This window comes from Vipera berus, assembly GCF_964194415.1.
Source record: "Vipera berus genome assembly, chromosome: 1".
Classification (NCBI taxonomy): domain Eukaryota; kingdom Metazoa; phylum Chordata; class Lepidosauria; order Squamata; family Viperidae; genus Vipera; species Vipera berus.
The window spans coordinates 170,253,710-170,277,739 of NC_138202.1; the positions used below are offsets into that span (position 1 = coordinate 170,253,710).

A 24,030-nucleotide genomic window follows, 5' to 3' on the forward strand; every position below is an offset into this window, starting at 1 on the left:
GTCTGCAAGAAAAAAAAAACAAGCTCAGAGAGTACCAAGGGCCCCTCAAAAACAAGAAAGTCCAGTTGCCTCATGAAAAAACATCTTTGGGACAACTGAATGACTGAGAATCTCCATAGACATGTGTTTCTTTCTACTCAAAATGCACTGCAATGACTTAAACAATAGGCTATGCTTTATACCAGACATGTCAAACACAAGGCCCGGGGGCCGGATCCGGCCCGCGAAGTGGTTTCATGCGGCCCGCGAAGCCATCCTGGAAACAGTGAGGGAACGGTCCCCACTGCCTTGGCCCTGGCCCAGAGACCCTCCTTCTGCCAGAGACCCTCAGATCTGTCCCACTCCTGCCCAGGCCCCCATAGGCACCCTTGATGCGAACGATGTAGAGCTGGCCACGCCCACCCAGTAGGCCATACACACTCTAGCCACGCCCACCCTGGCCATACCCACCCGGCCCCCTGAGGGCAACCGCAATGCTGATGCGGCCCTCAATGAAATTGAGTTTGACACCCCTGCTTTATACTGAGATCTTTTAAAAAGCAAAATTTGCAAGGCAAATCTCTTACAGACAAACCAACGTTTCAGAGTTCTAGGTCCCTGGCTATGTCTATTGCTGCTGCTATCCAGCAAGTAGACATCTGTTCTCCACTAATACTAAAGTACAAATGTGATCCATAAATGTCTTTAAGTAAAATAATCAAAAGGAGTAACCGAAAACCCTATGGAGAACACAGATATTTTTTTTAAAGAAAAGTTTGTTCCATTGCTGCTATACACTGAAAATATTATGGCTGAGATATGGTATTCATTTTATATCTTTTGTGACTACCCCCCCCCCCCGCTTTGAGAAAAATGCATTGATAAAATACAATTTTAAAAAATGAAATAAAATGAAAGAAGTTTAACTTGTGCTCTAAACTGGTTTCCTTCAGATACTTGCCATTGCTGAATGGACCTCATAAGCTGGTTTCTAATATTTTAGTCTGAATTAACTTCCTGTTGGGCTGTGATTCTGCAAAAGTTTTTCCACTATTCGTTCACCCTTTGGTAATGCCCTATGAGAATGCTACTACAGGGGAATGTCTGCCACTTATTCTTCAGATGTGCCTTGGGGAAGTAGCTTTCCACTCAATCTTCACACTGGCACGCTGGGTTCCATGGGTTGCCTATTTGCTCTTTCATCTTCCGAAATCAGCTGTTCTACCGGGGGGGGGGGGCATTCTCTTTCTCATCATGGTTCTTTCTGCACCAGGCTGTCTCTGTGATTCACTATCTAAACATTTTAGGCTCGGAGGGAGTTGAAACGCTTGAAGGAGGAGGCTAGGCGTAAGCATGCTGTGGCAGTCATATGGGCTTACTGGCTTGGACTAAAGGTACTCTCTTAAACAACTCCCTTATGTTAATAATAATCTCAATGAAGCGTGGCATCTATCTACTAACACATAATAAACTTCTGGGGCTGTGGGCTGTAACAAGCATGAATCTCTAAGGGAATTTTTTTTCTGTGATCTTTAAAAAAAAGTCTTGTATGTTTTTAAACAGATATTATAAGCTGTACGTATATGCGTCTACATTCTTGCCACAAATTTCTGAACCTATTCAACCAAGTTCATTAATCGTATTTTGGAATTAAGTAGGAAAACAGTTAAATGTGATTATTGGACATTTGGGGGTCTTGCTCTACAGGAGTTTGGATCGTATATTGAAATGACTATCAGAGTTGTTAGTTGTGTTAAATCACACAAATCTTGACAAATATCTTCAAGTGGACCTACCCCAATCTAATTTGGGGTGAATCGTAGTGATTTCTGCAGGAGGCACTTTCCCAACAAAGTAAGTTTTCCACCAGGGGCATCTTTGGAGAAAACAGAGAAGGTAAATACATGAGTGCAAATTAGAAGTTATTAGATTAAAGCACCCATGTCTGTGCCTTTTGGTTGGATTTGTCTGATTCTCTACATATGCAGCCTGACAAAAGATTACTAGGAGTTACATATACATCAGTCTTTTTATGGAAGCTTTTTGAAACTGTTTTGAAACTCAGGTGAGATATTGTTTGTTCCAAACACAATCACACTGAAATTACCTCCGATTGCAGTCTAATCCAATTTTTTTTCTAGAAGTCAGTTATATATTTGAAAGCACTGCTGCACTATCCAGACCATAGGTTTCTGATGCCATGAATCCATATGTTCCCATGGATCCCTACTCCACACTTCTTGTCAGTAAAACATACATGTCTTACAATTCCTTTTATGTACTTGATAATAGGAGCACCATTTCTCTTTCCAGTGTGCTTTCATTGAATTTGGCAAGGTTAATAATTATTTAACTTAGTTTCTATTGTGCCTCTTCAAGAATTGGCCATTGTTTCACTTCAGGTTCCTCCCTTTCTATTGTGTTGTTGAGTTGTGCTCTTAATTGCTGTTTCTTTTCTCTTTTTTGATAATTGGACATATAAACTGCCCAGACGTAATGGATTCTGTATGGAACCTAGCAGTTTTAAAATATTCAGAAACTTCTAAAAATATTTTTTGTTAAATTGTACATAACATAACGTGCTTTCGAACTGCTAGGTTGGCAGAAGCTGGGACGAGTAACAGGCACTCACTCTGCTACGCGGCACTCGGGATTCGACCCGCCAAACTGCCAACCTTCTGATCGACAAGCTCAGCGTCCTAACCCACTGAGCCACTGCGTCCCTAGCAGTTCGAAAGCACGTAAAAATGCAAGTAGAAAAATAGGGACCACTACGGTGGAAAGGTAACAGTGTTCTGTGCGCCTTTGGTGTCTAATCATGCCAGCCACATGACCACGGAGATGTCCTCGGACAAGCGCTGGCTCTTCGGCTTTGAAATGGAGAGTCGGAAGCGACTAGCACACATGTGCGGGGGAACCTTTACCTTTACCTTTACATAACATAACCCTTAACAATTATACAATATATTGTATTTTGGCATTTTATTTTCTCCCCATATGGGTTTGTTTGGAATTACATTAAACTGATATACCATATTGAAATGAATGGGAAATTTGAACTGACAAGTGTCAAGTATAATAATAATCTGTTCCTAGCAACGTCCCCATTATAAGTTATGGGAAATAACAAAATGCTTCTCCTTTCTAGCATCTCTGCTCTTATTTAAAGAAAGAGAAAAGTCAAGATAATATAAGGGACTTTCTTTAAACACTTAATACTTTCTAAAAAAAAAAAAAGCCCATTAGTCCGTAATATAAATGTGTTGTTTTCACGTTGAAAAACAGTCAGGTGTGGATATGGGAAGTGTCAGACATGCAACTGACTCCCAAATCAATAAGAGCATCGCTGCTGAATACGTGGCTGTACTTGAAAAACGTTGTATCTTAATGCTTTAAACCCATAATAATAAGGCTCTCAAAATTAGAAACACTCCTGTTTTAATGTGACTAGAGTCTGGCTTTCTTTATTTCCTAAAAGTCGTGTTTTCCAGATATGTAAATATGAAATCAAATTGTGTGTTGTCTAGATTCTGGTAAAAGAATTCACAAATCAATTCAGAGTCATGTTCCAGGAGAAACTGTTGTATGAAATCATCTCCACTTTGTTTTATAGCTCTAATGTTAGAAAAAGTTGTCTTTATACAACTAGTCATAAATTGAAGACTGTCTGTAATGCCTGTGTGCTAGGATAGCTCCCCATCCCCAAAAGCAAGCTATCTGTTTATTCTGAGATTTTTAACTTAACCAGGTTCGTAGAGAATACAGGAAATTCTTCCGAGCCAACGCTGGAAGGAAAATTTATGAATTTATACTTCAAAAAATTGTAAGTATTTTGCTTGCATAACACTATGACAGTTGTATGAAGATTTTACTTTACAGTATGAGCAAAAAGAAAAAGAAGATTAGTTGAAATACCACTGTGTGTATAACACATAGAAAAGTGAAGAGTGAAGTACCAGAATTTGTCTTTGCCACAGGCAAAAGGTAATCTTTTGTAAAATCAAATAATTATCCTGGCTTTCATTTTTAACATCTCTACCTCTAAGGTTTTTTTTTTAATACTGTTGTCCTGCTTTTATTTTTGCATCTGCCGCTTAAAGTGGCATCCCTCAGTCTAAAAGGAAATCAAATCCCCTGAAGCTTTCTAACTGAAATCCAGCAAATGCTCTCCAATTTGGTTAATTTTCTATAAGGCCTGCAGATAAAAGTGATAGATACCATTGTCAAAAATGAGTACTTTTTTTCTTTCCTGGTATAAATAATTATTTCTGTTCTGCTGAAAAAAAAAATTGAAATAATTATTATTATTATTTATACCAGGAAACAGGTATAACTGAAAATTTAGAATTGGTTTAGATTTCCCATTTGTATTAGCACAACACTTCCCTGCATATCTTTGTTCCAGCTTCTGCAAGAGCTGGAGTGTTGTTTTTTTTTGTTTGTTTGTTTTTATCAAATTTTAAAACCGCCCATCTCCCTCACAGGACATAAAAAAACAGTATATAAAATTTAAAGAGGCAGACATGGTTAAAAATTAATTAAAAGGCAGAGGGAGGGCTTTCAGGGAGCTAACTAGCACAATGACCATGTGTGCCTACAGTATGTGAGCCCCAGCAAAGACTGCAGAGCATGTTTTCATGCCTTTCTGGAAGGCCATCTTATCTCTGGGAGGCAGAATGTTCCAAGGTGGGGGGGTGGGAATCAACACCAGGGAAAATTCCCTTCCTGGACCCCACCAATCGGAATTCTTTGGCTAAGAGGATCCACAACATACTGTACCTTCCTCACCTGACCAGGTAGGACAGACTTGAGTTATGGGATGAGGATGGTTCCCTAGGTCATCTGACCCAGGCTATGAAGAGCTTTAAAGATACCACTCCATGAAGAGAGGTTTTAATCCTTACAAATAAATAAGTTTGTAATGATTAAAACGAAGGCTTTTTAAGAAAATAAAATGTTTTTTTCTGTGTTTTTTTAACCTAGATTCAGAAATACTTTTTGGAAATGAAGAATAAGATGCCTTCTTTATCACCAGTAGACAAAAACTGGCCAGCAAGGCCTTACCTGTTTTTGGATTTAACTCATAAGGAACTGAAGAGGATATTCCATTTGTGGAGGGTAATAATATAATTCTGGAATTAATCATTTATTTTGGTTGTACTTTTATTAATAGCCTAAGCAAGAAAGCTGAAAATCACTAATAAAAGATGCAAAAAGCTAAGCTACTCACCATGTTCATGTTCACTTTCTATTAAAATTGTTTACCAAATTATACAAAATTCAATGGCTACAATGAAAGTGATTTAAAAAGCATGATTCTTTAATTTGCATGTAACCTTGGTGTTACTTAGTTCTAACAAGGGGTATTTATCTTAGTTTGTATATATCCATCAGTGTTATAAGTCAAGGTCACTGTTAAATCCTGTTTACAAAAATCTGGAGCTATTTCCTAGAATTCAAGCAAAGTCTAACCTGTGATATGGCATATGCAATGTGTTAAAAGTGGAATTCCCCAGACAAATCAGTTGAAACTAGAAATGCAGTGTTTGTCACCCACACTTGTACTGAAGAAGGTACACATAATAAAGTTTAATTGCTGCATGTAGTGGAACCAAAATGAAAAGTGTATCTGATCAAACATTAACCACTTCATTTGTCAGTTTTCATATTTTCCTATTAAGATACATGTTATCAAGACATAGTCATATGTATTCATATATTAATGAATTTTACCAAGTCACAGCAGGTGGTGACACCTAGCTGACCTTGGCTGACCTCAAATAAGTTAAGATCCAAACTGATAAAATCTCAGACGGAAATATGACATATAATATGGGCAAGAAAAGTGTGTATGTATAGATTTCCAGAGAAAGTGTAGTGCACCCGAAAACAGCTCTGTGAAAGCAGATCTGACAACTACAGCAGAGATCAAGGAACTGGTGAGTAGACCAGTTCTTTGGAAATCTATGGATAAGGAGAGGAAGCGAGATCACCCACATATGCTCTGGATGGCTACTGCTTCTTGTGAGGACACCACAAAGCAGCAATTTTCTGCAGGTATGAATGCTGAGAGACAAAAGTGATTAGCCATCTTGTTAGCAACTGCAGCCTAACCTTTTAAAGGACAGTAAGCTTGCGAATCTTACTTTCTGATTGCTTTGGGAAATTACCTATTAACCAATTTAAAACTATTAAAGACCTTTGGCACCACAAGTTTGAAAAGTCTTCATTGGGTTAAGTTTATCTTCAACTCTAAACAAAAGAAAAGTTAATTATAATGCTAAGAGTTTTTTTAAAAAAATGAAATAAACAGAAAAAAGCTAAATATGATTTTGATTTAGAAAGTTATAAATAGATTAAGGGTCCAGATAAATTTGGAATATTGAAACTTTTACAATAAAATTTTGGAATTAATTTTACAGCGCAAACAGCTTTTGGTGGGAAATAGATCTGTTTGGTTTGGGAAAGAGACAAAAGGGATAAGTAATTTCAGGATTTAAAAACTGGACATTAGAGGGGAACTAAAGATTTAAGATTTAATCCTATCTGTGCAATAGGACAAAGACGAAGTAGAGAGAAATTAAATTCTATGACAATATTTGAATGAAGGAAAGATTAAGCCAATTAGAAGACAGAGGGAGAAATACTGTATATAAAGTTGGTTTATTTGATCAAGGTTCAAACAAAATATGTTTTTAGTTCTGACAATTCTTTATGGACTTTCTGCTTACATCAGGACTGAAAAGGTGATGCTTTATGGATTTGGCTACTGATAAGGGATGGGATATGGGATGAAGACATAATTGTTTGCAACCACAGAACCAGGGATGGGAGGTGAAGAGTTACTAAATTTGTTTATACGTGTTGTGGTGAAGGTTGAAAGTCATTTCTTTATGTATTTTTGCTTCTATATTCATTTTTCTTCTCTTTCTTTTTTTCTTTCCACTTGCAGTTTTTATCCTTTCCATTTTCTTCTCTTTCCTGAAGCTTAGTTTGGTTTAGATTTTACTGTTCCGATCAACATTCTTAATAAAATTATATATAGGAAAGAAGAAAGAAAGAGACTCTGTCTGTGTATGTGTGCGCACACACGGACGTGTTTGTGTTTAATCACCAGGAGACAAATTCCATTTAAGAAAGTTCTTATCTTAAAGTAATTAGTTTTTAAAACAGAAAATTAATTAAAAAAATATTTTAATGTTCTTTTAGTGAATTTTGTGATAAACATACAGGTAGCCCTCACTGAGCAACCACAGTTGGGACAGGCACCTCAGTCATTAAGCAAAGCAGTCATTAAGTGAAACAGTGACTGAGCTTATGATCTTACCTCAACTTTCCCTTACTTTACAGACCTATGGAAGTTGTCAATGCAAGGATTGGGTCGTAAAATTACTTTTTCATCACTGTCATAATTGTGAGCAGCCGCTAAGCGCGGCAGTCGCTAAAGAAGGACCACCTATACTTTCAGAAGAGAAACAGTAAATGTAAATTGAGAGCTGATGTTGACATGGACTGCTAGGTTTATAGTAGCATTTGGCTGATGTATATCTTAAGCATAGGAAAAGAGCAGTCTGGCTTCAAAGAGGATTTGGAACAATTCATTTGCAATGCTTTATTTGCAGTGTAAAAAGTACAGGGACCAGTTTACGGACCAGAAGAAGCTCATTTATGAAGAAAAACTGGAAGCCAGTGAACTTTTCAAGGACAGAAAAGCTTTATATCCAGCCAGGTAATGAACTTCGCTGAGGTTGGAACATCATACACCCAGATTGGGAAGAAATTTGCTAGAAAATCCTTTCCATCTTTTTTTTGGCGAAGACTGCCACTTTCGAGCCATTGCCAGTTTAGAGATCATCAACAATCCTTCCTTGAATATATACAGTAAATTAATTAATTAGTTTTCTAATAACCTAGTTCTTCCATGCTTTGATAGCTGGAACATTGATATTTAACTTGGTTAGGCACACACCCACACCCACACACGAAGCCTGCAAGCTAGATTATTAAGCGCGGGTGCTTTGTAGGTTAAAAATGGATGTTGTTTAATCATCTTCATATAAAAATCTATTTAATGTTCTTGCTTCAGTGGGTAAGAAATAGCAAGTTTCAGTTTGGAGAGTGAAGATGCTTATAGGCGCCCTAGTATTTTAACATTTTAAAAATGTTGAACTGCCCACTTAGGTAGGAGCAGAATACCACCATAAAACAGACGGTGGCTCAGTGGGTTAGGACGCTGAGCTTATCGATCAGATGGTCGGCAGTTTGGCAGGTCGAATCCCGAGTGCCGCATAACAGAGTGAGCGCCTGTTACTCGTCCCAGCTTCTGCCCACCTAGCAGTTCGAAAGCACGTAAAAATGCAAGTAGGAAAATAGGGACCACTACGGTGGGAAGGTAACAGCGTTCCATGCGCCTTTGGTGTCTAGTCATGCCAGCCACATGACCACGGAGATGTCCTCGGACAAGCGCTGGCTCTTCAGCTTTGAAATGGAGATGAGCACCAGCCCCTAGAGTTGGAAACGACTAGCACGCATGTACGGGGGAACCTTTACCTTTACCTAATCCCCTTATCTTTCATGCGGTCCATAAAAATACCATGGTTGATGGTACTGAATTCACTGAAAGGTCTAACGCAAAGACACAAGATGGGTACGGTCTCCCTGTTGATGTCCTAAGAACCTTCTCCAGGATGACCAGCACTGTTTTCATTCATATCTAGGCCTGAATGGGAACTGAAAGGGAACAGAAAATCAATTTCTTCTGCTGTAGTATCCATCTTCTCAACAATATTCCCCAGAAAGGGAACATTGGAGACTGGGCAGAAATGTTACAGTGCAGCGGGATTGAGGGATACCCTCTTTCAGAGATGGTGCATTGCCCCTTTTTTAAGGCAGGTGGCATCTCACTCTCCTTTAGAGGGGCATTAATCACCTCTTAGTAATACATATCACACCGGGCTGCCCAAAGAGAGCAGGTAGGACATGGCTCTGATCTATAAGTAGCAGAGCATGTATCCATATCCTCAATTACTATAAGAACCTCAGGTTAACATTGCAAGGCATCAATCTGGCTCCTTTCCCACCAACCCTGCCCATCTGGATTCCAGTTATCAACAAATATGATTAGCTGTATCTACGAAGAAACATGACACAGTGGGTGAGCCATCTTCTTTATTCCTTGCATTTCAAACAGGGAATAAATATGTTAAAATCCATCTTTTTGGATTGGATCTGCAGCCTGGCAAATCTTCCTCTGACTATGTCAGTACCTTCCAGCCACCACCCACCAGTTGCCTTCCAGTAACTCTAGAAGAGCCACTTCAACTACTGGACCATTATGGTTCCAACCTCAGCCCTTAGCAATGCATACCATCCACTGTCCAATCTTTACCCTGCCTTCCATTTCTTTCACTAGTTTTCGTAAAGATGCAACAAGTAGTGCCTCAAATCCCCACGACGATAGGGAATGACAGCAGGTGTGTGCACGGAGGGCCGTATCGACATCCGGGATCGCACCCCCGCTGCTTGCGAGCGGTGACACGCTCCGACCCTCCGGTTAGCACCCTTTTGCCCGGGGGTGAGGGTGATCAGGCCCCTGAGCTTAAGCTAGTGTATTTTAATGCCAGATCCATTGTTAATAAGGCTCCCCTCGTTCGTGACTTGATCGAGGAGGAACACGCGGATCTGGCATGTATTACGGAAACCTGGTTGGGCTCGGAGGGAGGGGTCCCTCTGACCGAGTTATGCCCCCCAGGTTTCCGTGTGCTACACCAGCCACGGGCTCAGGGTAGGGGTGGTGGGGTGGCGGTGGTTATCAGGGAGACTTTATGTCCGCGGGAGACCACCATTGTCCAGATTGGTGGGAGTGAGTCCCTCCTCCTGAGATGTGGTTCTCGGGTTCAGATGAGCTTGTTGCTTACATACCTGGCGCCCAGCTGTGTGGCAACAGCTCTGCCCAAGCTGCTCAACACCCTCTCAGGGTTGGCGGTGGAGTTCCCCAGGCTTATAGTACTGGGTGACTTCAGCCTGCCTTCCCTGGGAGGGTCATCGGAGTTAGCCCGGGAGTTCATGGCTTCCATGATGGCCATGGACCTGACCCAGATAATTCAAGGCCCGACTCATGTGGGGGGTCACACTCTCGACTTGGTGTTCCTATCTGGACAGTGGTTGGATGATTTAGGAGGGGGTTTACCAGACGTTATTCCCCTGTCATGGTCCGACCATCATCTCCTGCGGCTGGTCTTCCATTATGCCACCCCCCGCCGCTGGGCGGCGGAACCAACTAAATGGTTCCGCCCCAGGCGCCTAATGGACCCTGAACGGTTCCAGACGGCGCTTGGGTCTATACCTATCGCCCTCACTCACAGCCCAGTTGATGCCCTGGTGGATGCCTGGGAAAAGGCGGCCACTGAGGCACTCAACTGTGTCGTACCCTTGCGACCTCTGACCCGGCACAGATCCCGTTGGGCTCCATGGTTTTCTGCGGAGCTCCGGGAGATGAAGCGTCGGAGACGGGGTCTAGAGAGCGGTTGGAGGTCCAGCCGTTCCGAATCTGACCGATTGCAGCTAAGAACCTTTATAACCTTTATAAGGTCTTATCTTGCTGCGATGAGGACGGCGAGGGCTAATTACTTTGCCGCCCTCATCGCGTCTGCAGATAATCGCCCGGCCTGACTGGAGGGCAGAGATCCACCCCGAGGCCTCTCGTTTGTGGAGTTCCTCAGGGGTCGGTTCTCTCTCCCCTCCTGTTCAACATCTACATGAAGCCGCTGGGTGAGATCATTCGTGGTTTCGGGGTGGGGTATCATCAGTACGCTGATGATACCCAACTGTTTTTCTCCACCCCGAACCAACCCAGCGATGCCCTCGCCGTGATGTCCCGTTGCCTGGAGGCGGTCCAGGTCTGGATGGGGAGAAACAGGCTTCGTCTCAATCCTGCCAAGACTGAGTGGCTGTGCATATCGGCATCTTGGGTTAACCAGACTATTCCACCTTTAACGATGGGGGGTGAGGTGTTACCCCCCGTTGATAGGGCTCGCAACTTGGGCGTCCTCCTGGATTCACGGCTCAATTTTGAAGATCATATAGGAGCCGTGACCAGGGGGGCTTTTGCCCAGGTTCGCCTGGTGCGCCAGTTGCGACCCTATCTGGACCGAGATGCCCTACGCACAGTCACTCATGCGCTCGTGACCTCCTGTCTAGACTACTGCAACGCTCTCTACATGGGGCTGCCCTTGAGGACCACTCGGAGGCTTCAGCTGGAGCAGAATGCGGCCGCGCGAGTTGTGATGGGGGTTTCCCGATACTCCCATGTAACACCTCTACTCCGCGAGCTGCATTGGCTTCCGGTTGCCCTCCGGGTGAGATTCAAGGTGCTGGTGATGACCTATAAAGCCCTGAATGGCTTGGGTCCGGGATATCTGAGGGAACACCTGCTGCCGGCATCAAGCTCCCTTCGTCCAGTGCGCTCCCACAGGGAGGGTCTTCTCAGGGTGCCGCCGATAAAAGACTGTCGGCAGATAACACCCAGGGGAAGGGCCTTCTCTGTGGGTGCGCCTGCCCTCTGGAACCAGCTGCCCGTGGAGCTTAGGACTGCCCCCGACCTTTGCACATTTCGCCGGGACCTGAAGACCTGGCTCTTTGAGCTCTCCGGTCCAGGCTGAGAATTTTTAACTGGGGTTTTTTAATTTTAGGGATAATTTAATCTTTTTTAATTTGTTTTTAACTTTTGTACTGGTTGTTTTAAATACTCTGTAAACTGCCCTGAGTCCTTCGGGAAAGGGCGGTATATAAATCTAATAAAATAAAATAAAAAATAAATAAATAAGAAAACCAAATACTAAATCTCTTTAAATCTCTGCAAGACTTGTTCATATATTGCCTGCCCTCCCCATTCCCACCAGATCTTTCCCAGTCTTAAAGTTGTTTTTGCAGACTACCTGATAGTTTTTATCTTATCAGTTTCTTAAACAGGTAAAAACAGGTCTCCAGTTTTCAGATCAATCCAAGATAGCGTTTCAGACAGTACATTTTGCTTAAGGAATTGGTACATTGTTGACATTCTTTTACCTCATTTAGAAACAAAGTGAAGAGTGTTGCAATTTAAAAGAAAAAAATGTGACGAGAAATACAATATCTTGTAATTTAAGGTTAATTTAGTCCTTGTGATGGTAGCTGAATCATTGTTTTCTTAAAAGTGTTCTAGGATGGGCACTTCCTATAGGTTATTCCAGAAGTTTTGGACTACAACTCCCATTATTGCATGCCATTAGCCATACTGTCTGAGGCTAATGGGAATTAGGCTAAAGTACCTGAACCTCAAAAGCTTATCTTTTCTGTCAAGGTTGAGGAAAGGTTGCCCCAGAAGGAGGACTACATCCTAAGAAAATGAGTCTTTACTAAAAAAAATATCATTTAATTATCTGACACCATAGAATCTTTTATTGCAGTTAAGGTTCAGAATGTGAAAACAGTCTTTTGAGCTTGGAACTGATTCCAGTTGAAGATCATATATGTACCTCAGGATTGAACTATGGAGTCCTTGGTTGGTCCTCAACTTGTTTGTTTGCAGACATTTCATTATCTGACTAAGTCAGAGGTCCCCAACCTTTTGGGCACCAGGGACCGATTCCACGGAGAGAGGTTTTTCCGTGGACCAGAGGAGGTGTGGGTTTGTGTGCTGCCTGCATCCCCGCAGATGGGGCTATGCTTGTTTGTGTGGTCCTGTTGCTGGCATGCCGTGGCCCGGTACTGGTCCACGGACTGGAGGTTGGGGACCCCTGGACTAAGTAACATCATCAATGCTGGTGAGTGTGGAATTTGCTCTCTTGTCCTGCCAGTGTTGGTGGAACGTGGCTTTCTCCTTGATAGTTCCTTGATTGTTCCTCTGTGGTAGTTCACAGGAGGGGAAAAACCATACCGTCACCAACAATGGCAGGGCAATCTACTGCATAGGAACAAGGAGCAAACCCCACACTCACCAACGTCGATAATGTTATCTAGTTGGGTAATGAAGTGTCAGCAAGCCAACAACCAAGCTCAGAGAGCACAAGGACTCCATACTTGGAACTGATTGAATTTAGCCCGCTTCTCTGGATAGCTGTAGCCATGATATTTCTTTGTGGCCTAACACCTAAACTTTTTTAGGTTTTTGAAAACAGTCAAAGATCATCTAGCAACCATCCAGCTGTGCAATGGTGATTGGAAGGCTTAAGATATGTCAAGAAGACCTAGAGTATTGCATGTGTATTTGAATTTTGATTCTATTTATGTTTCTTTTACTTACAAGTGTTGGACAACCTTTCCAGGGGGCTTATCTTGAAATCAATAAGAACCCCAAGTACAAGAAACTGAAGGATGCTGCTGAAGAAAAAATTATTATCGCTGAAGTAGTAAACAAAATTAATAGAGCAAACGGAAAGGTAAAATCATTTCTACAAGGGGAAAGATTGGCCCATGTAAAATATTTTATCCAAACTTGGACATCTGATAGAGCTTTGTTCTTCTGGGTTACCTTGCATTTGAGTTTTGATCCTAATAATAATAATAATAATAATAATAATAATAATAATAATAATAATAATAATAATAATAATAATAATAATAATTAAAAAAGTTGGAAGGGACCTTGGAGGTCATCTAGTCCAACCCCCTGCTCAGGCAGGAAACCTTATACCATTTCAGGCAAATGGCTGTCCAGTCTCTTCTTAAAAACCTCCAGTGTTGGAGCATTCACCACCTCTGGAGGCAGGTGGTTCCACTGGTTAATTGTTCTGACTGTCAGGAAGTTTCTCCTTAGTTCTAGGTTGCTTCTCTCCTTGACTAGTTTCCATCCGTTGCTTCTTGTCCTGCTTTCAGGTGCTTTGGAGAATAGCTTGACTCCCTCTTCTTTGTGGCAGCCCCTGAGATATAGGAACACTGCTATCATGTCACCCCTCACCCTTCTCTTCGTTAAACTACACATACCCAATTCCAGCAACCGTTCCCTATATGTTTTAGCCTCCAGCCCCCTAATCATCTTTGTTGCTCTTCTCTGTACCCTTTCTAGAGTCTCAACATCTTTTTTACATCGTGGTGACCAAAACTGGATGCAGTATGAAGGAATAGCAATGATTATTTCATTTAATAGTTTGGATTTTTAATGTGATACGCAATTCTCTTTCTCCTGGGGGTGTGTTTAGGATGGTGATTCCATGAGTGCCATAGTTAACATGTAAGCATCAATCACACTTGATCATTCATCTTGTTCCTGGGTAACTGTTTTCTTATAATAATCTATCACCTATTTGACAAGAAGCGTAAGAGTCCAGCTGTATTTTGTCTTCCTCTTTAGTTAACTTAAAAATGTTTGCACAGAGGCACTAATGCATCAGTAGCCAATATTTTTGAATCGGCACAAAAGTAACCACTCTCGTTCTTTTTCAGTGCACAGCTAGGATTTTCTTGCTCACAAAAAATAATGTCCTACTTGCTGATCAGAAATCAGGGCAAATCAAGACAGAGGTTCCTTTAGGGGATGTCGTTAAAGTGTCCATGAGCTCTCAAAGTGATGGCTTCTTTGCTGTGCATCTCAAAGAGGTAGGAATAAAGTAACATCCCTGACGATAGTAATAAAGAACTGCTGGTTGTCATATTACAGAGTAAAAGAACAGGGCACCTTTCAGGCTTTCCACCAACTTGATCCATTTGAATTTTTTCAATACCTTGATTAATTGCCTTTTCTAGGGATCCGGAGCAGCTGGAAAGGGGGATTTCCTGTTCAGCAGTGAACATCTGATTGAAATGGCCACAAAGCTCTACCGCACAACGCTTAGCCAAACCAAGCAGAAGCTCAGCATCGAAATATCTGATGAGTATGTTTGGATTTGTCTAATTTAAATAGTTTCTATTATATATATATATATATATATATATATATATATATATATATATATATATATATATATATATATATATATATATATATATATATATATATATATATATATATATATATATATATATATATTTGGTAAGTTGAAATCAAAGCAGGGAAATCATGTAACAAGAGTATTCTTTCTGAAAATAAATTAACCACGTTAACGTGAAAACGTAGTACTGTTAAGAACAGCCTACCACAAAAGTCAGGGAAAACACAGCTACAGCAGTAGGAGTGTTATAGATACCTTGGCGAACCTTTTAGAGACCGAGTGCCCAAACTGCAACCCAAACCCCAATTATTTATTTTATTTTTTATTTTATTTTTATTTTTATTCCATTTATATCCCGCCCTTCTCCGAAGACTCAGGGCGGCTTACAAGCTTAGCAGTAGCCTTCATTCTATGTATATGCCTGCTTATTAGGGCTTTCCAAGCGGCATTATTACAAAGTCAGCTTAATTGCCCCCAACAATCTGGGTCCTCATTTTACCTACCTGGGAAGGATGGAAGGCTGAGTCAACCTTGAGCCTGGTGGGATGCGAACCTGCACTAATTGCAGGCAGCTGGTGTTACTTAAGGAGGCATTAGCCCACTGCTCCACCAAGGCTCTGGGTGCCAGGTGGGCATGGCCTACTGGGTGGGTGTGGCTGTGGTGGTCATGGAATATTGGGTGGGTGTGGCCAAGGTGGGTGTGGTTACCTCAATGTTGCTCATGGGGAGGGACGCTTGTGGGGGATGGGCAGGTTTGGGGGAGCTCCAGGAGGTCTCTGGCAGGTGGGGCGGTAGACAGGAGACTTAAGGTGAGGCAGGCTGGGGGTGCCATTGCCAAGGGGCAAGGCAAGGGCTGGGGAAGCTGCTGCCTGACACCATCGTCTCCCACACACAGAGGCTAGCGAGCGCATGGGGGCCAACAGTGTCCGTCAGTAGCCACAGCCTGCTGGCCCCTTGACCAGCGCGCTCTAGGGCTCCGCAGCCCGTCGCTAGCAGTTCAAAGAAGCCACCTCCGAGATGGATGGTCGGCCAACAGCTGAGGAGGTGATGCAGTGGGTCGTGCCTGGGAAAAGGAGAGGATACGAGGCCAGGAGGAACAGGATGGGGGGGAGGGAAACCAGCCATGCTGGGATGCATTCAGCCATGTGGGACCTCGGCAAATTAGCAGGCGGCTGGTTGAAGAGGGACAGTTGCCGCCTCCGGGACATGGCGCGGGTGCCCACAGAGAGGGCTCTGAGTGCCGCCTCTGGCACCCGTGCCATAGGTTCGCCACCACTGCCATATAAGGAAAGCCTGTTCTACATACACCCATTTCTCCTCTCCATTTAGTCTCATTAGCATTGAAAACCATGATAGGCAACCTTGTGCTTTCCAAATATTTTGAATTTTGTCATCATCTCTGGTCAGCATGGGAGTTTAGAGGGGAGTTAAATGTTGCCTATCTCTGTAGTAAATTCAACAGTCAATTGCCCAATCCCTTATTGGAGAGTGATTCTTTTAACAAAGGAACATTCTTATCCCTTTATTCCCTTTTCTGGCACTACTAAGTATATTCTGGCCTACCCCACAGGGTGTTCTTGTTGGTCAGTCATGTAATTTGCACTAACAGTTTGTGCTGTAAGAATATGCATGCTGTTTGTGCATTCGTGATTCCTAATGTACTCTTTAGTAATCCTTAATTCCAATTTCATCTTACCAACATTCAGAAGAGGTCCTTTTGTATTAGTGCAAGCAAAGCCGCTCTTCTTGAAGTGTTAAGTTGTTGCATCCATTGGAAGGCTTCATGATGCTTTGAAACCTGCCCTTAGTTATCTGTGCATGCTGTGTGAGTTTCCCAAAACAGAAAGCTGCTTAAATGTTTTATTAAGAGATGTTTTAGTCACCCCAGCATGCCGTATGAAGCATGTCTTTTAAATGCTTTGCCTAGTATTTCATTATCTGTGAAAAATACAGGTAGTCCTCAACTTATAACAGTTTTGATTAGTGATCGTTCAAAGTTACAATGGCACTGAAAAAGTGACTTATGACCGTTTTTCACAGTTATGACCTTTGAAGCATCCCCATAATCATGTGATCAAAATTCAGATGCTTGGCATCTGGTTCATACTTATGACCGTTGCTGTGTCCCAAGGTCATGTGAGATCACCTTTTGCAAATTTCTGACAAGCAAAGTCAATGGGGAAGTCAGATTCACCTAATCAACTGGGTTTCTAACATCAACTGTAGTGATTTATTTAACTGTGGCAAAAAAAGGTCGTAAAATCGGGCAAAACTCACTTAACAAATGTCTCACTTAACAACAGAAATTTTGGGCTCAATTGTGGTCGTAAGTTGAGGACGACCTGTTAGTTGATTCTATTGCATGAATAATTTGTCTTGAATAAGGGAAGATAAAGTCAAACCCTCCAAGTAATCATAACAAAACCTAATTCATTTTGTCACTTTTTCCCTAATTTATTGTTATAATTACTTTCTTGCAGAAAGTACTCTAGCATATTGAGATCTACAAATGCCCAGTTAGCTTACTTTGGCATGAGATGAAGTATTCACGGTATTCAGAGGCAGACAATTTTTAATTTCATAATGAGGGAGAAATTAATTGATTAAACCACACTGTATTCAGAGAACTGAAATATTATACTTCAAATAATGTGCAAAAATGAAATATAGTAGAATTTTACCCATGCTTCACTTTTTTAGCATTGCATGATACAGATGAAAAATGGCAAAACAGAAACAGTTAACAGGTTCCCTAACCTAGAATTTAGTTTTCAGCTGTGGTGCAGGGGAAAAGGGTATACACAAATACAATTCACCACAAAAGGGAAAAAAATCCACGATAAAGTCTGCAGGATTCAGTCTTTAAGTTAAATGATAGCTGTACTTTTATGCAGAGCTTTTTTGTAAAAGAAAAAGGTGCCAGAACTCACACATACATGTCATACAACCCGCCTTGCCTACCCTTACAAGGTTCCATCCAAAAAAGGATGAACTCCATTCTGAGCGTCCTATGACAAAAAAAAGCCCTGCTTTTTCCCTTCAGATCATGCATTTAAGTCTAATTTTACGAACCATCAGGTTACATCTTTGCAGAGGGAACTAAAAGAAGCTGCGGAGGAGCAATTTTTATTTGTACCTGACATGTAAAATTTAATTACTATAGTTTAGGTTTAGGTTTTATTAAATTTTTATACCGCCCTTCTCCCGAAGGACTCAGGGCGGTGAACAGGGCATATCATAAAACTACAAAAATACAAAAGTTAAAAGAGAATTAAATTATTGCCCAAAGTAAAAACAATAGAAAATATATATAAATATTAAAACCCTAGGTAACTCCCCATCAGGCCAGGCCAGCTTGTTCAAATAAATGGGTCTTGAGATCGCGTCGGAAGGAGCGAAGGTCGGGCGCCATCCGGAGCTCGACCGGCAACCGATTCCATAAGTCCGGGGTGCCCACAGAGAAGGACCTCCCCCTGGGGGCCACCAGACGACATTCTCTGACCGGTGGCACCCTGAGGAGGCCCTCTCTGTGGGAACGCACAGGGCGGAGGGGAGTCGACGCCGGCAGCAGGTGGTCCCCGAGGTATACTATAGTATCATTTGCCATAGAGAAGAATATCTAAGTCAATAGATTTTGGGGAGATGTGCATTTGGAAGAGAGAGCTTTTTAAATCTCAAAGCAGCAGTTTCAAACTGCATTTCAAAACATTGTGTTATCGAGTTGGGAAAAATATGATTCTGCTGCAAGTAGAAGAAACTCAGATTTGTTGATGGTTTTGACCAGTGGTAGAATTTCCTGTACACCAGACTTGGTCTAATCAAAAAAGTGAAAACGGAATATGGCATCTGTCTTTTTCCAATGCATGCTTTATTTTTTTTTAAGTCCTGTGAAACAGCACAATAGTCGTATCACCCAAGTGCATCCCATTATTTCTCCTTTCCATAGAGAGGTGGGACATGAGAAAGAATAGTATAATATCAGTCACGTGTGGCTGCCACAACATCATTCACCTTCGTAACAACACTCCAAAGCGTTGCTTTTTTTAGCCCTTACAGTAAGAAGCCAAAAATAAATAGTTAGGATTTTCCCCCAAAGCAGCAAAAATGATAGGCAGAACGAAGTATTTTTCCATGTAGAGCAGACATGTCAAACACAAGGCCCGGGGGCCAGATCCGGCCCGCAAAGTGGTTTCATGCAGCCCGCAAAGCCATCCTGGAAACTGTGAGGGAACGGCCCCCACTGCCTTGGCCCTGGCCCAGAGACCCTCCTTCTGCCAGAGACCCTCAGATCTGTCCCACTCCTGCCCAGGCCCCCATAGGCACCCTTGATGCGAACGATGTAGAGCTGGCCATGCCCACCCAGTAGGCCATACGCACTCTAGCCACGCCCACCCAGTAGGCCACGCCCACCCTGGCCATACCCACCCGGCCCCTTGAGGGCAACCGCAATGCTGACGCGGCCCTCAATGAAATTGAGTTTGACACCCCTGAGGTAGAGCATGATTAACCAATGAAATTCCTAATTGCAAGATGTGGAGATTAGACAAGTCCAAGGAGGATAGTATGATTAGCTTACTAATACTGAGGTTTCTGTACTATTGCCAGAATTAAGCAGCATGTTCCTGGATATCATTTGCTCAGGTGCTAGCCTTCCCAGAGACGTTTAGTCAGTCATTGTGGGAAATCAGAAGCCAGATTATGTGTGGCCAGCAATCTTATGGTGGGTCACTTGAGGTGAAGGGAAATCAGTGAGCTAATGATGATGGGAGGCAGCAGTCTAGAGCAGGATCCACTGGGGAGAAAAGTAGGTGAGGCTTTTTTCTGGCAACCCTGTTCAAAATCTCTGCTGTTCTGCTGCAAATGGGAATATGGACAATGCAGCAATCTTGAACAGAGTTGGTGGGGTGGAGGACTTCTCTGATGTGATGGAGCTAAAGTGGAAACATCTGCACGTTGAGTTTCTAGAGTGCTATGATTTTTGCTAGAATTGGGCAGTAGAGACTACAGCCCTATCTTGTTTTATTAAAAAAAGTAAGCTCATTCTGAATTTATTTATTTATTTATTCAATTTATATACCACCCTTCTCCCGTAGGACTCAGGGCGGTTCACAAGGTATTTTAAAAAACAGATACAACAATTACAAAACTTAAAATCAATTAAAAAGAATTACCGGTATATGGAGTGAGGAGGGGGAAGGCTTATGTAGGCATCACCTTAGAAGACATATACTCTTGACTGGTTTCACAGGAGAAAATATCTCTTTATTTCTTTTTCGTTATTGAGGATTTGTGTTTTTCAGGTTGGGCTTGGAATTTGGATTACATAATCCCCAGCTGCTTAGATTAGCTGCATTAGAAAATGTACATGTTTCCTGACTCCTTTTCTCTGCTACTTTTGGAAATACTGGTTTCCATTCCTTTATTACTATTCCTGATCTTCTGTCTGTCTTACTTTGCCTAATGGCATTGGTTCTACTGCAGGCAAATTTGGAGTTATGAAAAATAATTGGAAACAAAGTGTACAAAAAGAAAACTACAGGTAGTCCTCAACCTATAACCATTCGGACAGTAACTGTTCCAGGTTATGACTGCACTGAATGAATAGTGGTTACAACTGGTCCTTGGAGTTCCAGCCATCCCAGCACCCCTGTGGTCTCAGGATCACAAGCTGTGCTTGGCAACCCATTCATTTTGACATTGCAATCACATAATCACCATTTGCAGCCCTCTCTGCTGGCTTCACCAGAAAGTCAATGAGGAGCCAGCAAGGAAGGTTGCAAATCACTGGGCTAAGTCTTCCCCATCCATGCCTCCATTTCCAGCCCCTCCGTGCTCACACCAGCCCACTTGTGCCCGCTCCCTGACCCACGTGACACCTCTCACATACCCTCCCTAACCCCTCTCTGACTCATGCTGTGTCTTTCATGTACACATCCTCATGCACTCACCCTTGTACACCTGTGTCACACCTCTTGGCTTCCTTTCCAGCAGCAGCCACTTAACCTGCCTGAAAGCTTGGGACTTGCAACTTCCTGTTGGATTCCCCAAAGACTTTGTTGTAGGAAGTCAACAGGAACTTGTCTTGCCTAATGATCATGGGATTCAATTAATGGCAGCAACTGCGCCTGCAGGAATTGCTGTCACTTATCAGTTCGGTTGGACTTTATGACTGCATCACTTAGTGGTGCAAATTCCAGTCTCGGTTGTTGTAAGTCAGAAGCTACCTGTGGTGCGGCAGAAGGTGCTATTATTTCTGTTTCATTACTAACATAAGAGAATTTGTGAGATATTAACACCTGCTCTTTCTTTGCTGATACACCTACATGTGCTGGGTACATTCCTTAAGTACTCCCTATGTTTTTGCTTTCTCCAGGTTCCTGGTTCAGTTCAGACAGGACAAAGTGTGTGTGAAATTTGTACGAAGCAACCAGAAAAATGGCAGCATCCCCACCTGCAAGCGAAAAAATAACAGACTTCTTGAAGTTGCAGTGCCATAGTAACACACTTCCATATCTTACATGGACATAATTCCTGCATTGGTGCAATTTTATCCATGGGAGGGAATTTTGTGGAATGGTGAAGAGCATTCTGGTAGTGGCAAATAGCTTTTTGGAAAGCTGTCGCTAAAAGATGCAACTAATCTTGTCAATGCACACGTTTTTTAATTTCCATATGGTAACTTTTGGTTGATATATACACTTTTTGGCTTCTGATGGTATCTTATGAACAGGCTTTTTTTGTAATTCCTTTGTGTTTTTTTATTTCTTAATGCTGCATGTTACAAACCCTCAGGCTTTTATGGCCATTCTTGATCTTAACTACCAGCTGTTTAGGTTGTCGGAATAACTTGATGATGATCACTGTGTCATTTTTCTTCTCCTTGGTATTGCTTCCATGGTAAAACTCAGTCCAAAGCATTAATCAAAAAGAAACATAGGAGCAGCTGACAGATTCTGAGACTGAAAGCTATATTGTTAATTGCAAACAGCAATAAGCCATATGTAAAAATGATCTTTAATGGAACATAGACCAGGAAACCCTAATTCTGCAAAGCAGAACATATGTATGGTTATATATGCAATACATCTGCATATACTTTTTTTTTGCAGTGGAAAAAAGCCAATGGTACTGCATTTTCTAATTGAGAACTTTTAATGACTTTACAAGGGGAAGGGGTCACAATAGCCATGTAGCTCAAGGCATGGTTTTGTGTGCTTCCTCCTATCCCCACTTTTAATATAACTTTTTAAGAATAATTCCAAAACATGCCATTGTCTGCATGAGAAGCAGAGGGTAAGTAATTTAAACTTGTTGAATGAAGGGTGAGAATACATGTTGTACTGTGTGCAATAAAACATTCATACAACTTGTGAAAATTATTTATAATATCTGTGGGTAATAAAAGTGGTTGGGACATGCTGAGTATTCATTGTTATAAGGGCTGACATTAGCTTCACAGTAGGCTAAATTTGTTCTCCGAATCTACACTACAGTTATCACTTTGAAGAAAATTATCATTTGGAGGACAAATATACATTTGATGTTAATGATAAACAATTGTAGTATTGTGCTATTTGGTACTCTTGTAATAACCATATTTTTGTATCTCAACTGGTTTTATATACGTTGGTGTGCCTGATATGTAAAGTGTGCACAGAAGCACTTTACAATCAAGAACAAGTACCAGTTGCATCTTAAAGACTTGTTTGAACCAGGAGAATTAGCCAAAAGCATTGATTTTTGGAATGTTGTTTTCAAGTGTTTCAGTAGACATTAGCTAAAGGAGATGGTTGAATGTGTTTTATATTGTTTGTGTAAAAATGGTTTTAGATCTGTTGTATTCTCAGTCTGGTTAAGAATTTGCCTTCAAGAAGAGATTGCTTACCAAGAAGTGTGATGCTAAACAGCCCAAGTTTAAATAAAAAGAAGCTTTGAAGCAATCATTATTTGTGATTTTCACTTAGGATATTTATCAAATATAGATATATAGATATGAATGCAATGGTAAGTTTCTCCTTATGTGAAAATGGCTTTTACTGATGGAATGAGATTGGACAAGACTGTGAGAGGGATCTTGGAGGCCTAGTGGATAATCACTTAAATAGGAGCCAGCAGTGTGCTGCAGCTGCCAAAAAAGCCCATGCAGTCTTAAGCTGCTTTAACAGAGGGATAGAATCAAGATCACATGAAGTATTAATGCTATTTTCTAATAATGCCTTGGTAAGACCACACTTGGACTACTGCATCCAGGTTTGATCCCCACAGTGTAAAAAGGATGTTGAGACTTTAGAAAGAGTGCAGAGAAGAGCAACCAAGAAGTTTAGGGGATTGGAGGCTAAAACATATAAGGAACGGTTACTGGAATTGGTTATGTCTAGTTTAATGAAGAGAAGGACGAGGGGGGACATGTTAGCAGCGTTCCAATATCTCAGGGGCTGCCACAAAGAAGAGGGAGTCAAGCTATTCTCCAAAGCGCCCAAAGGCAGGACAAGAAGCAATGGAGGGAAACTAATCAAGGAGAGAAGCAACCTAGAACTAAGAAAATTCCTGACAGAACAATTAATCAGTGGAACCATTTGCCTCCAGAGGTTGTGAATGCTCCAACTGGAAGTAAAGGTTTTTAAGAAGAAATTGGACAACCATCAGTCTGAAATGATATAGGGTTTCCTGCCTGAGTACACAGATTTACTCAGGCATATGGAAATGATCTTTGAAGCAAAGATGATTGGTTTCATTGCTATTGTGATGATTATCCAGACTTCCTTTCTGGGATCTGTTTGCTCACCTTCTCATCCATACTATTCTAATTTTCTCTCTCTCTCTAAATACATGCACGCACACACAGAGAGAGAGAGAATGAGAGAGAGAGAGAGAGATAAAAGCATTTTTATTTCCAATGCTGCAGTATCAGTTGTTTAGCGGTATTAAGAGCACATCCTCTGGTTGTCAAACTCCATGCACTAGGTAGATAGTTTAAAAAAATCACCTGAATGTTTTACCTTTTGCCGCACATGATCATGAAATATGTTGCCTGTTCCCCATGTGTCCCATCCACTTACAGTGTATTGATGGCTTTGAAAAAGATAAGAAATTTATAAGCCAGCAGAGAGAGAGATGAGAGAGAGGCAAGATATTTTTTTTCCCT

The 24,030-nt window shown here is 41.6% G+C and overlaps 2 protein-coding genes across 4 annotated transcripts in view; both read left to right on the top strand.

The window, feature by feature from the left end:
- Window positions 1-11,649, top strand: part of GLS (glutaminase) — a 348,826-nt gene extending 337,177 nt beyond the window's left edge. Inside the window, exon 16 of the transcript XR_014025746.1 lies at window positions 11,349-11,649. The gene's annotated coding sequence lies outside the window, so the exon portion shown is untranslated. The remainder of the gene's footprint in view (window positions 1-11,348) is intronic.
- The window catches only part of MYO1B (myosin IB), a 148,339-nt gene extending 125,526 nt beyond the window's left edge, over window positions 1-22,813 (top strand). For all 3 annotated transcript variants that reach the window (XM_081322267.1, XM_081322265.1, XM_081322266.1), the window contains 8 exons: window positions 1,287-1,373; window positions 3,728-3,802; window positions 4,963-5,097; window positions 7,602-7,708; window positions 13,265-13,397; window positions 14,401-14,553; window positions 14,701-14,828; window positions 21,259-22,813. In XM_081322267.1, coding sequence (XP_081178393.1) covers window positions 1,287-1,373; window positions 3,728-3,802; window positions 4,963-5,097; window positions 7,602-7,708; window positions 13,265-13,397; window positions 14,401-14,553; window positions 14,701-14,828; window positions 21,259-21,382 — 942 coding nt within the window. In that variant the 3' untranslated portion in view covers window positions 21,383-22,813. The remainder of the gene's footprint in view (window positions 1-1,286; window positions 1,374-3,727; window positions 3,803-4,962; window positions 5,098-7,601; window positions 7,709-13,264; window positions 13,398-14,400; window positions 14,554-14,700; window positions 14,829-21,258) is intronic.
- The last annotated feature ends 1,217 nt before the right edge of the window (window positions 22,814-24,030 follow it).